We start from the raw sequence: 15,623 nt of genomic DNA on the forward strand, positions 1-15,623 counted from the left end.
TTTTTGACAAAGGGTGGGAGACAGACCGCTCTGTTTGCAGAGCGGTCTCATAGCCCCTCTGTAGGGGCCGGGGACTTGAGCCCAGGTCCTTGCATCTGGTAATGTGTTGATTCTGCTAGTTTTAAAAGAGCATCTCTTTACCCTGAGACAGTGAGAGGCAAGATGTAAGCCAGGGCCGCAGACAGACACCATGCTGAGCAACGGTCTCCTGAGGAGAGTAGCCTGCCAGACCCAGGCACGGTGCGCCTGGAATTTCTCTCTCTCTTTCTGCCTGCCCAGCCTGAGCAGGTTCCTTTTGCAATGACAAAGAATCAGATTTTTGTTAGTTTTTTAAAGAGTCTGTTTTCCTATTTCTCTATTTTTTCCTACCAGAGCACAGTTCAGCTCTGGCTTATGGTGGTGTGGGGGACTGAACCTGGGACTGTGGAGCCTCAGGCTTGAGAGTCTGTTTGCAGAACCATCATGCTGTCTACCTGCCACCTGAATTTATCTCTTATTAAAAAAAAAAATCTGGGGAGTGGGGAGGTGTTGGTATGCATGAGACCCCTTCTGTTTCATTTGGTTTAAATCCCCCCTGCTTAACACTATTCTATTTACATAGCCACTGCATTCTATTTACATAACCGCTGTTAACAAGTTCCATCCTCCCTCCAGGGCATTTGTGGTTCAGTGATAGGATTCTCGTGTAATCTGCCCCCTCTTTGTCACACTCTGATTTTCACCAGTCACTTTTCTCTCCACCCTCTCTATGTCACATCCTGTTTCCACCTTACTTGGCAAGTATATATAAAGACAGCATTGTGAGTTTTAGGGTACCTTGAGTTTAGCTTAGCTCAGCTTAGATTGTGCTGCGTCCTGCATGAATAAAGAGATACTGCCTACAGCTCAACCATGAGTCCCTGGTCGTCTGTTACACGCCCGTGAAGCCAGCCTGGCAAAGACAACATAACCCGTCGAAAACAACAGGGAGGGGAAGACTCGAGAGCAAGAGAACGTCCGAGACGCTGCTTCTGCCTCCGTGAGCCCCCCCCCCCCCCCCCCGCACCAGCCCACGGTGCTTCTGTGCGGTCGGAGCCGGGTTCAAGTCTGGGGCCTCGTGCACAAGACACCAAGACATGAGCTCAAGCCTTAAGCCCCTGCACTCTGAACTCCTTAGTCATGTCGACTGATTTGTCTGTTTTCGCGTAACCGCAGTTTAGCTTCAATCGCCGGCAAGCAGGAGTCCTAACAGGTACCGAGTCACCACAGAGCCGCCTCTCTCAGTGAGGCACAAGCTGTGTCCTAGACGTCAGTGTCAGCTGAGACAACGTCTCTGTGACTTGGTCTGGGAGAGGAGACGGGCTGGCGGGAGACCCCCGTGGCAGGACCCCGCTCCGCGCAGCCTGGCCTGGGACAGCTCCCGGCCCACCCTGAGGCGTGCAGGTGAGGTGAGGTGAGGTGAGGTGAGGTGCGGTGCAGGGGAGGTGACTTACCTGTCTGGTCAGGCTGCCGCCAAGGTTCATGGTGCCGGAGCCAGACTTGTTGGTCTGCAGCCAGAGCATCACGGTGGAGGTCAGCTTGTAGTGGGCCGTGCGGCCGCTGGATTTCTCCTGGGGGAAGAGACAGATGAGGACTCCTTGCCCACTGAGGAAACCTAGATCCGGTCACTGTCATACCCCCCCCCACCCCATGCAGATGGCACCATCGCCTCATCCTGACTGTAAAAGGCCAACTGCTCTGTAGAGGGGCAGAACCTGCGATCACGCAGTTTAAGCTTTCGGAATCACTGCCAACGACTGCTGTTGGCGCCTTGGCTCTGGCTGACCCAAATGTCTCCGGGGAGGCAGCGCACCATAGTGCCCGGCCCCCACCGCCCCCCCCCCCCCCCCCCCCGTTCAGGAAGCACCCGCCCGAGAGAGAGAGAGAGAGAGAGAGAGAGAGAGAGAGAGGGAGGGCGCAGGCTGCACTGCTGGCCGCCGGGGGCGCCGCACCTGCACTTCCACCACGTGGATGGAGTCCCAGCAGCCTTTGATCTTCTTGGACCCGTCTCCAGCTTTCTTGATGAGAATCACTCCGGCGAAGCCGTGGTCCAGGTCCCAGAGGTAGACAGAGGAGACACCGCCTTCAAAGTACCTGCAGGAAACAGGTCCGCGCACCTGTCACGCCCGGGGCTCGGCCTGGGTCCCAGGGGCAGACTCCTCTCAACCCCTCGCCCGCCTGCCCGGGGTCGAGGACCTTCCCAGGGTTGGGGGTGGAGAGAGGGAGGCGGTGCAGATCCTGGTGGTGGTGGTGGTGGTGGTGGTCACAGTCCCGGGAAGCTGGCAAGCTCAGAATCGCCGCCGTGCCTGCAAGCTCTGCCCCTCGCTCTAGCTCTGTGGCCTGGCCCGACTGCTAGAGGCAACCCCCCCCCCCCAGATTCCCTCAGATACAGGCACTGAGAGACCAGCGGCACGTAGCAGACACTGACCGGAACTCTTCTCACTGACCGGCCGCTACTGTTCGATATCCTTTCCTCTGGGATGGCAATTTTAATTAATCAACTTTGCCTCCAGGGTTATCGCTGGGGCTCGGTGCTGGCATTATGAACCCGCTGCTCCCAGAGGCCATTTTTTCCACTTTATCAGACCGGACAGAGAGAAATTGAGAGAGGCGCGGGAGATAGGGGCCGGTGGTGGTGCGCCTGCTTGAGCGCACATGTTACAAAGTGCAAGGACCCGGGTTCGAGGCCCTGGACCCCACCTGCAGGGGGGAAGCTTTGCGAGTGGTGAAGCAGTGTCATAGGTGTCTCTCTGTCTCCCTCCCTCCCTATCTCCCCCTTACCCTCTTGATTTCTGGCTGTCTCTATCCAATAAATAAAGAAAAAAGTTAAAAAAAAAAGGGGGGGGGAGGGAGACAGAGAGAGACATTGACAGACCTGCATGGCCTCTTGTGAAATTTCCCCCTGCAGGTGGGAAGTGAGGGGGGCTTGAACCCAGATCCTTGTGCGGGTCCTCGCACTGGAACTATGTGCAATTCACTGGGTGTGTCACCACCTGTCACCACCTGCACATTGTTAATGATTTCAGCAACAGAAGCAGCTGCTGCCTGGAAAAGGTCTCAGTGGTTAAGAGGATGTGCGTACAAGATACACAGGGGATCTGTCTTTGTGCTCTTTCGGGGTAATTTTACTGCACACCCAAAGCGGTTTCAAACTGAAAAGCCTCTGTGCCCAGCCAGTCTGCGCCATCCACAAGTGTAACCAAGATACCTGGATGGAGGAGGCAGGGCCGTCTCGCCAGGCGGGCGGGCTCGCTCCTGCGCGTGATGGGAGCTGTGGCTGCCAGGCCTGTCTCACTGTCCTGCCCTGACTGTCTCAGAGCCCACTGGGCACTCGAGAAGTCTAAACTCAGGCCTGTCGCGAGCCAGCACCACTGCACCCTCGCCCCCCACCCGCCCCGGCCTGTCCCCAGCCCCTAACTGCCTATCGAGTTCAGCTCCCACTTCTGTGTTCAGTCATGTTGTCCCCAGGAAGCAGGTGAGGGTGGGCCTGCCGGGGCCAGACAGGAGATAATCTGGTGAGGAGCTGTCGGATGGATGGATGGACAGACGGAGGTGCCCTGGGCAAAATGCTGGTCAAACAATGGAGGGTGGGGAAACGTTTGTCTCCAGACAAGTGCAAGTATGTATGGATTGTCTAGGGACACACACGCACATACGTATACACATGCGCGCGCGCACACACACACACACACACACACACACACGCGCACGCAGTGTCTTCCCAAGTGACCTTGTGGACAGCCAGCTGAGTGCACAGGGGAACCGCTCAGGCAAGCTCTCTCATGCCGAAACTCTCCCCCAGCCGTGTGTCCACGAGGGATCTTGGCCGGGGCCTCCAGGCCCAACCCTGCAGAGGCCGGGCACACGGGCTTCGGGCCGTCCTGGAATGGGCCCACAACATCACCTCCAGCCCCTAGCCCCTGCGGTGCTCGGGCGGGCGAGCTGACCACAGGAGCAGGAGTCTTCCTGTCCTGCTATTGGTCTGGTGACTCCTCTGGCCCCCGCGCTCACTGAAGGGGCACCGACACTTGTCAGGGAAGAGCCCACAGCGCCCGCCCGCCCGCCCGCCTGCCCTCCCTCCTGCTGCAGAGGCGGAGGCGGTGGGCTGTGACGCGCGGCAGCTGTGCCCGTGGTCGGCGTCAGCAAGTGCGGCCCGGTGAAACGGCAACAACTAGGAGCAGCAACAGCAGCAACGCGGTGGCTTTTGTAGACTTTGGCAAAAAGGCGGACTCCTTCTCCCCCGTGCCCCCCCCCCCCGAGTGGCGTTCCTGTCAAAGACTGCCGAGTGTGTCTGTGTGTCTGTCTCTGTGTGCAGGGGGCTGGGGGAGGGGGGGCAGAAAGTTCTGCGGTTCAGTAGCCCTTGACACCACTCACGGGCCAGTTCAGCACAGAGGGTCTACAGCCTGAGTCCCCACCCCCCAGACCTGTCCCTTCCAGTTTTCCCTTTTATTTATTTTAATGAGAGACACAGAGACAGGGAGAGAAAGAGAGAGACCAGAGCCCTGCTCAGCTCTCTGGCTTATGGTGGTGCCGGGGGTTGAACCTGGGACCTTGGAGCCTCAGGCACGGAAGTCTCTTTGCACAACCATCGTGCTGTCTCCCCAGCCCCAGCCCCCCCATATGTATAATGGTTTAACATCATTCATGTCTCATGGGGTTGCAATGGCCTTTTTCTGCTTTAATGTCCCACCCCCGTGCTCTGGCTGCCACTCCCTGCCACAGAGATGTTTGGCTTCCTTTGTGGACAAGGTCCAAAGGCTCAAAGGCCCGGAGACAAAGGAGATAAAAACGTAAGCTCACTTCTGATCTCCATGTGGGTCATGATGCCTTTCCAGAAAACCTCAAAGGTAATAGTGTAAGAAAAGTATGAGAACCGGCAACTGCGCCTAGCCCCCGACGCCATCCGTCACTGTGTCCACCCAAGCCGCTTCCCGGAATCCCTTGCCCGCCCGCCCGTCTGCCCGTGGCATCTTGGCAGGCAGCCATGGCACACACTGCTTGGGGCTCTCCCACCGGGCACGGCAGCCGGGCTGACTTAACAAGCGACAACGGCGGCAGAGCTGTCGCCTCGCCGGGTCTGCTCCCTCTGACGGTGCGGACGTCCCCCACCCGGGGGGAGGCGCGCCCCGGCTGCTCGAGACCAGGCTTGCGTGGCCCTCAGCGGCGGCGGGGATCTCCAGGGACTCTGCAGCCACAAGTCTCAGCCTGATGTTCCGGGACAAAGGGGAACAGAGGGCTCCACGGTTAGGAGGGGCGGCCCAGGGTCCCCGAGAGACGCCCGCCCCTCCGGCAAGTGCCATCGTGCCGGCTGCACGCCTGGCCGGGGTGGGGCCGCTGCAGGGCACAGACACACACCCCCTCCCCGTGGTTGATGGCCTTGCTCCGGCAAGAAGCATTCATTAAGAGGAACCTCAACAAGGTTTTGAAAATTGATTCTTACCTACTACACTTTGATCACGATGACATGAAACAGGAAGAAAAAAAAAACTTGTGTGGTTCACATTTATGAGATTTTACATAAAGGCTCCTGCGGGCATTTTAAGAATGTGCTAAATTGCTGTCTGAAACCACACAAAGCCATCTGAGGAGCTGCCCGCCAGAACTGACGGCACACGTGGAACCACTCTGGCCGGCCTCTGCACACTCGATGAGTCAAGCAGCACCGCCCGAGCCTGAGTGCACACAACGCCATTCCAACACGGTGACTGCCACGGCCGGCGCCCTGCTCGCTGGGGACACGGCCTGACTGGAATCTGTGTGCCCGGGGGCTGCTGGCCCAGTTCCTGATACTGGAGGTACTGGGGTGGGGTCTGGTTTCTCCCTCTTCCATATTATTATTGTTATATTACAAACAAACAAACAAACAAAAGACCTTCTCACGCAAAGAGGACATTCTCTAAGGCAAGTGGAATGCCAGAGAAGACCAAGAAGGTACGAGCTGCTTTGGGCCGACGACAAATCAGTCCGATCTCACAGGCAGATGCTGGCTGCGGAAACCGCCAGCGATGGGACCCCCAGAGAGGCGACTCTGCTGGGTTCGCTGGGGGACACAAGGGTGCGAGGCGCTCAGGCGGGCTGGCTGCTTCCCACAGGCAGCGCAATTCCGCACCTGGTTGTCTTTCTCCACCAGAGGTTGATCCTGAACGGGGGCTCGCTAGACTCCGACCCACGTCAGCATCCTCTGTGCGGGGCCCTGCACCTGAATGCAGCCCAGCCGCACAGACAGACTTGATGCCCACGACTTCAGACACGGGACCTGTGGGGAGCACAAGCCAGCAGGGGAGAACGGAACGCCCTCCACGGGAGGCGCCCTGCTCCGCAGCGGGGAGCGCAAAGTATCTCAGCTCCAAAAGCTGAGACGGGTGTGGAGACGTGTTTCGGGACACGGGGCAGTCACCGTCAATGACCCAATCAATTCCTCATCTTGGGCCGCACTGGGCAGCAGACACCACAGGCAAGACTGGCTGGGAGAGGTGGGAAGCTGGCATTTATTTCTTCTCTTCCAATGACATTCCCGAGACCAGCTGGGTTTGTGGTTCTAGTACAGCCCCCCCCCCCCCCCCCCCGAGGCAGGCCCTCCGCGACGGCACCGAAGCCGGGACAAACTGCTGGGCAGGCCTTCCTCCGTCACTCAGACGTGGTCTTTTCAGCCACAAGTAGGCTTTTCTTTTTTCCCCTCGCTTGGAGAAACGACGGAGGCCCCTGGGAATGATGGTGCGGTCGCGGGGCCCCGGGGTCCGCCACCGCCACCTGCACTTAGCGGCGCGGTGACCACCTCTGGCCCCGACCAAAGACCTGCGGGAAAGCCCGTGGCCCATGGAGCTGAGCTCGTGAGGCTGCCAGCGGCGACACCTTCTGGGATCTCAAAGGCACCGCCACGTGCTCAAGAGTGGGCGTTTCTGGGGCCCACTGTCTCTGCATACACTATTCAAGAAAATTGAGACCTCGACCAAGGCCTGGGCCAAGCCACACAGCCAAGAGGCGGGGCCTGGGGCATGAGGCACACGGCACAGGGCACAAGGACCCAAGTTCAAGCCCCTGGTCCCCACCTGCAGAAGAAAAAGCTTCATGAATGGTGATGCAGGGCTGCAGGTGTCTCCCTCCCTCCCTCTCAATGTATGTCTCTACCCCAATAATAAAAATAATTTGACCCCAGGGCCCAGACTTGTCTGCATGCCAGCTGGCGCCCACAGAATGCAGGTGGGGGCAGGCTGGGCCTGGGAGGGCCCAGATTCGGCAGGTGACTGAGCTTAAAGAAGTCACAGACGCGTAGGCAGCCAGGCCACAGGCCACAGGCCACAGCGCTGCCTCGCCAAGTGGAAGAGGAGGCCAGGGAGAGCAGACACGGAACAGCCGGCGGCTGAGGCCCCTCTGGGGAGCTGCTCCCGACACTCTGCAGTGGGTCGCCCTCCACCTCCTGAGGCAGCAGGCGGCTGCGGGCTGAACCCTGGTACGGCCATTCACCTGCCCTGCTCTGCCCACAAAGCAGCTCCAGGAACTCCAGGGAGCATGGGGTGCTGCAGGACACGGCCCTGCATTCTCCAGGCCCGGGAGGGGCACAGTGCTCATCAACATAGGCACTTTTTTTTTTTTTTTAGAGATAGAGAGAAATTGAGAGAGGAGGGAGAGAGAGACAGACACCTGCAGCCCTGCTTCACCACTTGTGAAGCCTTCCCCCTGCAGGTGGAGACAGGGGGCTTGAACCTGGGTCCTTGTGCTTTGTAATCTGACAGTGGTAGTTAACGCACAGGACTTACAAACGTGAGGCCCTGGCTCTGGCTCACTGCTGCGTAAGCGGGACTGTGCACCGTGACTGTAGGAAGCCGAGGTTTTTGGAGGGATCACCGTCCCTGACAGAGATGTGTGGGGGGGGTGTCGTGTCTATGAATGGATTTCTGCAGACCAGAGTCAGACGGCAGGCACCAAGGTGACATGCTCCAGACCGAAGCCCTATGGGACCAGGTGGAGGGAGACCTGCGGTGGGCACTCCCCTTGCTGACTTCTGGCTGAGGGCGGCACGCAGGCTCGCACGGTCCCTCTCTCAGGGCACCTAGAGACTGCAGCGCAGGGACTGCAGCTGGGGACAGTGCCGTGTGCCGTGGTAAAGTCTGGGCTCTCCAGCAGGAGCCCTGAATCTGGGTCTGAGTCTGAGCCTCAGCACTGCAAGGCCAGAACGACGCTCTGGCTCTCCCTCCCTCTCTCCTCACCCACTCACTCTTTCTTTTTTTCAAATTTTACCTGTTGTTGCCCTTGTTTTTTTTTTATTGTTGTTGTAGTTTTTATTGTTGTCGTTGCTGTTCGATAGGACAGAGAGACATGGAGAGAGGAGGGGAAGACAGAGGGGGAGAGAAAGACAGACACCTGCAGACCTGCTTCACCGCCTGTGAAGCGACTCCCCTGCAGGTGGGGAGCCGGGGGCTCGAACCGGGATCCTTATGCTGGTCCTTGTGCTTTGCGCCACGGGCGCTTAACCCGCTGCGCTACCGCCGACTCCCTTCACTCTTCTGCTTAAAGAAATCCTTAAAAACAATCTTGATTATCTTTTATTTATTTGATAGAGACAGCCAGAAATCAAGAAGGAGGGGAAGAGAGACAGAGAGACACCTGCAGCCCTGTTGCACGACTCGTGAAGCTTTCCCCCTGCAGGTGGGGGTTGGGGGGGCTTAAACCCGGGTCCTTGTGCACTGCAACATGTGTGCTCGACCAGGTGCGCCGCTACCCAGACCCTCCTCACTCACTCTCTCTCATTATTAAACAAATCTTTGAAATACTGAAAAATAACTAGGGGCCTTGCAGCTGGGGAGAGAGGAGTGTGACTTGTGTGCTGGGGCTCCTGAGACGGGCAGTCCCTTGTCACCTCAAGTCCTGGAGTTGGATTCTGACTTCTCTCTCTCGCCCTCTCCCCCTCTCTTTCTCCCTCTTCAAAGTGAAACTGTCTCATGAGGAATGGCTAGAACACACCCTTAATTTTAAAAAAAGTATGTGGAGAGAGGGTCACAGGAAGAGTTAAGACTCACACTGTGGGAACAGGAGGCAGACTCAGCTCCTCAGCAAACGGGGCTTCTCTTCACCCACTGAGAATGTCACAACCGAGGGGAACCTGTGTTTCCCCGTGGACCGCGGGCAGTGTTTCCATTCGAGCCCGAGGCTGAGTTCTCAGAGGCTCCTCTGCACGCATGGCTGGAGGTGGGAATGATTTATGTAAAAACTCAGATATTAATTTCGTGCTGACAAGCTGAAGTCAGACACGGCTCCCAAGTCTTCACCCGCTGTCCCTGGGGCACAAGATGGGCGACGAGTGGGGTCTGCGGTCTGTGGAAGGACCCTTCCGGAGACCTTCACATCTGGGGAGAGGCCACACCACCTCTGGGCACGAGTGGGGGCTCGAGGGTTATGAGCTGATCAGACCCATCTGAAGGGGCAAGACGTAAGGGCTTCTGCCAAAATAAACGGCAGGTTTCAACCGGCTCCGGAAGTCTCCTCACAATCCTCCCATTACCTCATACTGGCTGGGCTCAGAACTCCCATCTCCACCCCCTTCCTGGGGGGGTGGTGGTGGTGTCAGATTCTAGACATGGCAGTGGCAAGTATGAGGTGACCCCCAAACTACCAGCCTGGAGGCGGAGAGGGAGAGGGAGAGAGAAACCGACCTACAGCACTGCTTCACCACTTGGGACGCTTCTCCCCTGCAGGTGGCAGTGGGGAGCTTGAGCCCCCATCCTTGAGCCTCGTGACGTGCGCTCAGCCAGATGTGCCATGGCCTGGGCCAGCTTCTCCCCACGGCTCCTCTTCTGTCCAAACGCCCCGCTGCCCGTGCGGCTTCTCGGACTCTCCAGACCCTTCCCAGGCCGAGAAGGGCAGCTACAGCCCTGGCTGCCAGGGTGCCTCTCTCCACCGTCCAGCTCCGCTCGATGACCACGGCACTCTAGAGCTACCTCAGGCCTTGGCCCGAGCCATCCCCAGGGCCCTGCCGCGCCAAGCTGCGCTGCTCAAGTGTGGGCTCCTTACACGCCACCTCAAGTCCCTGGCTTGCTGGGACTGGGGGACTCAGCAGTTAGCCTTCAGCGGTGAGTTAGAAATAGCCAAGGCGGGGAGCCGGGCGGTGGCGCAGCGGGTTAAGTGCACGTGGTGCAAAGCGCAAGGACCCGCGAAAGAATCCCAGTTCGAGCCCCCAACTCCCCACCTGCAGGGGAGTCGCTTCACAGGCGGTGATGCAGGTCTGCAGGGGTCTTTCTCTCCCCCTCCAACAAGGACATCAATAACAACAATAATAATCACAACGATAAAACAAGGGCAACAAAAGGGAATAAATAAATAAAAATACAAGAAAAAATAACCAAGGGGGGGCAGGCGGGCGGTGGTGCACCTGGTTTCGCACACACATTACAGTGCGCAAGGACCCGGTTCCACGTGCAGGGGAGGGTGGGGTGGGAGCCTCGTAGGTGGTCAGGTAGTGCTGCAGATCTCTCTTTCCATCTCTGTCTGTCTCTCTCTCTCTCTCCCCTCTCAGCTTCTAAGATTAAATTAAATTAAAAGAAATAGCCGGGGGGGGGGGGAGGTGCACAGGGGAGTCCTGAGCAAACCACACGAGCAGCCCCTCTCAGTGGTCGCGCACCGGGGAGCTCGCCCCCAGGATGCTTGCGACCAGGTGTGTGACGGGGGTCTGCCAGCCAGGGAAGCTCACGGATTCGGTGGCGCCAAGTCTGACAGCAGAGCCCCCTTACCCAGTCAGCACGTGCCCCCCACTCCAGGCTTCCAGAAGCGAAGCCGAGCTCCATGCACAGTGAGCCACTCTCAGCCAGAGCCAGTGGGGACCTGACTCCAGGCCCACGGCCTGCTGCAGCACGAGCGGAGGGGCACTCTGCCCCAGCCCCCAGGTGCTCTCCTCACAGCGACCAGGCCCCGGCCCTGACAGCATTTGCCAGCCTGTGCCCATCTGCTGCCTTCCTCAGGCGGGTCCTACGAGGGCTGGGGCTGCACCCAAGGGTCCAGCGCACCGGCCGACCGTGTGTCCTCTCCTGTCGTAACAGATGGTGACTGTGTGGACTCTGTCCCAAAGCAGCTCGGCTCTAAGTCTCACTGTGAGCTGGTGACGGAGCGGGCGCAGAAGCCACAGACCATGATTGTTGTTATTGTTTACATGGGAGCAGGGCTCAGTTCCGGTTTATGGTGGTGTGGGGAAAGGGGATTGAACCTGGGACTTCTGGAGCCTCAGGCATGAGAGTCTCTTTGCATAACCACTATGCTATCTAGCCCCGCCATAGCCATGACGCTGTTCCCCTGCCCGGGCTCTCTTGTCAACACCCCGAGAGCCTCACACCCACAAGCAGAAACGCACTGCAAACATCTATACGGATAATACCTCACAGGCAGTCACTGTGTCACACAGAAAGCCTGAATGTCGTGGAGGTGACGTCAGCAAGTCCACGCACGAGAGGCCTTACGGCCAGCATGTTCACAGGGCCAGTCAGTCAGAGGGGAACAGGGCCGCCCCTGACACACTCCAGTTCAACACGGCCACAGGCAGAGACTTTGCTGCGCCTCCTGTTTGACCGGCACATCCTCCCGCAGTTTCCCAGTCCCGTTCTGTTATTTCCACTGTTAAACTCTCACCGCCGCCTACAACTTCCACCAGGACTGAAACATGGCCCCGGGAGTCCAGGGTCTGAGGCCTGCGGAAGCAGCTGGGAGAGTTTCAGCCCGTTTCCACAGGTACCGATGCCCAATCAGCGTGCTGAAGTGTCATCAGACAGCACAACGGAGAAGAGCGGGCAGAGGCGGCATCTGCCACGATCAAACACGGGCAGAGGAGGAGGAGGACCCATTTACCAGGCACTGGCCGCCCGAGAGGCTTCTGGGGCTGCCACAGGACGCCGGCCTCTCTACTCTGGAAACGACTCCCAGACTAGAAGGGCTGATTAGCAAAGCTAATTAAAGTGTTTGAAGATTATCTCAGCCCCAAGGAAAGGAAGAACATAAAATGTTTCCCGCCCCGGTCCTCCGCCCCATAGACTCTGGCCTTCATTAAGCTTTGATTCAATCAACTGCACACCCACTAAAATTAACTTATAAGGCCGATAAATCACAACCGCATGTGTGAAGGTATTATCTGCCGCAGTGCCAAGAGCACGGGCCGGCGTCTGGCACAGATGGGAGCAATCGCCTTGGGAAGAAAGCAGCGCCAGCCCCTTCAGTGAGAACATCTGGTCGAGGCAGGACCCTGGCTCACCACGGGGAGACCCAGTGCGAAAGGCAGGACAGGGAAGGCTGGCCGTTTCCTCTGAGATCTAGAGAAGTCAGAGCCCCGATCTGGGCTTCAGAGACGCTGGCTGGCTGGAGGCTTTGCTGGCAGCTGCAGGTGCGTACCCCACGTGACAGGTCCAACGGCTAAGTCTCTCAAGAAAGAACTGAGGTCAGGCGAGGGGGTTAAGTGAGTGATTGGTAAGCTGTCCTGGGCTTGGACCTAGAGAAGCAAAGTTGTTCCTGCCAAGAAAGACAGAGCCACCCACCACCCAAGAGTTTGCGCTTTGTGTGACTTGACCCCACTGCTCAGGTGCTAAGTTCTAATGACATAGGGGACCCTCTATGCCCTTGGCTGGAGACCACCTGCCAACAGGAGACACGGGGGGGTCTAATGACATAGGGGACCCTCTATGCCCTTGGCCGGAGACCACCTGCCAACAGGAGACACGGGGGGGGTCTAATGACATAGGGGACCCCCCATGCCCTTGGCCGGATACCACCTGCCAACAGGAGACACGGGGGGGTCTAATGACATAGGGGACCCTCTATGCCCTTGGCCGGAGACCACCTGCCAACAGGAGACACGGGAGGTGTCTAATGACACAGGGGGACCCTCTATGCCCTTGGCTGGAGACCACCTGCCAACAGGAGACACGGGAGGTGTCTAATGACACAGGGGGACCCTCTATGCCCTTGGCTGGAGACCACCTGCCAACAGGAGACACAGGGGGTGTCTAATGACACAGGGGGACCCTCTACGCCCTTGGCTGGAGACCACCTGCCAACAGGAAACACAGGGGGTGGGGTGGGGGAAGTCCATGCCCTTGACTTTTTTTTTTTTGCCACCAGAGCTGAAAAGAACACACACGGAGTCTCGCAGCCGATGAGCAGACTTGGGGAAGGGGAGACACGGAATTCAAGACTCGAGAGTTAACAGTGACCCCCACCCAGCCACAGCACGGCGACAAAACACACCCACCAGCCTCCAGAGAATTTTCGGTACGTTGACTTTTATGTTAAAAACAGGGCTGCCTGCGCCAGTCACGCTATCAACAGCGGCCTGACAGCTGTTATCTCGAGGGTATGCTACCACCATGGTCACTCTTGGCCACAGATCATGAAGAGAAGGCCGCAGTAAGTGTGGCCGGACAGGACTAGAGCAGTGTCCCAGGAGCCGTGCAGGACGCAGCTCACCTCTCTGGCCCCATGACCTCCTGCCTGCTTAGGCAAAGAGTCACATTCCACTTGTAAGAACTCCCCCCCCCTCCAGGGTTATTGCTGGGCTTGGTGCCTGCACCATGAATCCACCGCTCCTGGAGGCCATTTCCCCCCTTTTGTTGCCCTTGTTGTTGTAGCCTCGTTGTGGTTATTATTATTACCATTGTTGATGTTGTTCGCTGTTGGATAGGACAGGGAAATGGAGAGAGGAGGGGAAGACAGAGAGGGGGAGAGAAAGACAGACACCTGCAGACCTGCTTCACCGCCTGTGAAGCGACTCCCCTGCAGGGGGGGAGCTGGGGGCTCGAACTGGGATCTTTACACCCGTCCTTGCACTTTGCGCCACGTGCGCTCAACCTACTGCGCCACCACCCGACTCCCCCAACTTAAAAAAAAAAATTTATTTATTTATTTCCTTTTTGTTGCCCTTATTGTTTTATTGTTGTTGTCATTGTTGGATAGGACAGAGAGAAATGGAGAGAGGAGGGGAAAATAGAGGGGGGGAGAGAAAGACACCTGCAGACAGACCTGCTTCACCGCCTGTGAAGTGACTCCCCTGCAGGTGAGGAGCCGGGGGCTCGAACCGGGATCCTTGTGCCGGTCCTTGCGCTTTGCGCCACGTGCACTTAACCTGCTGTACTACCTCCTGACTCCCGCAACTTTTTAAAAAAAAAAAATTTAATGCCACCTAGGATTATCATGGGGGGGTCCTGTTGGCATTACAAAATCCTTCTTCCTTTTTTTCCTTCTTATTTTATTGGACAAGAGAGAAATTGAGAGGGATGGGGGAGACAGAGAAGGAGAGAGAAAGACAACTGCAGACTTGCTTCAGCCCTCGTGGGAAGCAGGGGCTGGAATCTGGGTCCTTGGGCATGGTAATATGTGTGCGCCAACCAGGTGCGTCCCTTTATTCTTTTGAGAGGGAGGGAAGGACCAGAGCCCCGTTCAGCTCCGGCACTTGTGGTATCAGGGGTCAAGCCTTCCAAATCGGGCCTGCACGTCATGTGTTTGATAGCTAAGCGCTTCCCAGTCTCCAGCTTGCACGGACTTTAAATCTACAATGGAAAAATGTTGTGCCTGGAAGGGAGGGCGTGGGGGCGGGGGGCGACGACAGAGAGAGCCACACGTACACGCGCACGCGCACACGCACACACTGAGAGTGCCTCCCACCACATCCCCATGACAGTCACTAGCTAGAGGGCTTGCTGTCAGTCCAGTCCCCACTCCCTTACTCGGACCATACCAACTCCATGTGTTGATGATTAATTCTAATTCCCCGCAAAGCCAAAGGCTTCGCAGACCCAGGGATCAAAGCCGGAGCCAGAGGACAGAATCCAAGGCTTTCGCTCAGGATGCCAATGAAGCTTTTATCTCCCGTGGCAGAGAGGAGCCTCTGGGGACAGTGAACGCGGACTCTCTGCGAAGGCCCGTGCAGCTCTAGGGAGCCCGGTGTGGACTGGGTTCCAGTCTCAGACTTCTGCTCCAAAGAGACTCACGGAAGTCTCTTACTGACATCTCTCCACCCCGCTTCTGCAGGGAGACGTCAAGGAGAGAGGACACTAATGGGCCCACCGCAAGCCGAGGAGGGGAGGAAAGCCAGGAGCGGAAGCTGCTCACCCGCACGGCACCGCACGCGCTCTGCTGCACGGGTGGGAGGAGCCCCGTCACTGCAGGGCTGCGGGTCCAGGGAGGGCGGCGGGAGGGAGCGCCTGGGGCCTCTGTTCAGCTGCCCGCTCGCTAGCTCGCTCGCTATCACTCTCTCTCCCTCTCCCTCTCCAGCACTTGAGGTGACAGAGATCAGTCCTGGAGGGTTGAGTGCAGTGAGGCTCTCCTGGTAGAGTGAGGCTTCCTGCCTAGGGGCGGGAGAGACTGCCAAAAGTCTCCTGCCTGAGGCTCCCCGTCACAGGTTCAATCCCCTGTACCACCGTAAGCGAAAGCTGAGCAGTGCTCCCTGTAAAAAGGGAAGGGAGGGGGAGAGAGAGGGAGGAGAGAGGGAGGGGCAACAGGGGGAAGAGGGAGAGAGAGGGAAGGAGAGAGGGAGAAAAAAGCGAGAGAAAGAGGCAGGCACAGGCAGGAAGGAAGGAAAAGAGAGAAAAGAAGGCCAGCAGGTAGGAAGGAAGAGAGAGAGGAAGGGAGAGAGAGAG

At 57.8% G+C, this 15,623-nt stretch overlaps 2 protein-coding genes across 6 annotated transcripts in view; one reads left to right on the top strand and one right to left on the bottom strand.

Annotated features, from left to right (window-relative positions):
- Positions 1-15,623, bottom strand: part of CAPZB (capping actin protein of muscle Z-line subunit beta) — a 108,492-nt gene that overhangs the window by 17,934 nt on the left and 74,935 nt on the right. For all 4 annotated transcript variants that reach the window (XM_060200916.1, XM_060200915.1, XM_007538539.3 and 1 more), the window contains exons 5-6: positions 1,971-2,112; positions 1,473-1,589 (exon numbers count right to left, since the gene is read on the bottom strand). In XM_060200916.1, the coding sequence (XP_060056899.1) occupies positions 1,473-1,589; positions 1,971-2,112 (259 nt within the window). The remainder of the gene's footprint in view (positions 1-1,472; positions 1,590-1,970; positions 2,113-15,623) is intronic.
- Positions 1-15,623, top strand: part of MICOS10 (mitochondrial contact site and cristae organizing system subunit 10) — a 228,848-nt gene that overhangs the window by 3,097 nt on the left and 210,128 nt on the right. The window lies entirely within an intron of this gene.

The sequence above is a fragment of the Erinaceus europaeus genome, chromosome 11, assembly GCF_950295315.1.
Source record: "Erinaceus europaeus chromosome 11, mEriEur2.1, whole genome shotgun sequence".
NCBI lineage: Eukaryota > Metazoa > Chordata > Mammalia > Eulipotyphla > Erinaceidae > Erinaceus > Erinaceus europaeus.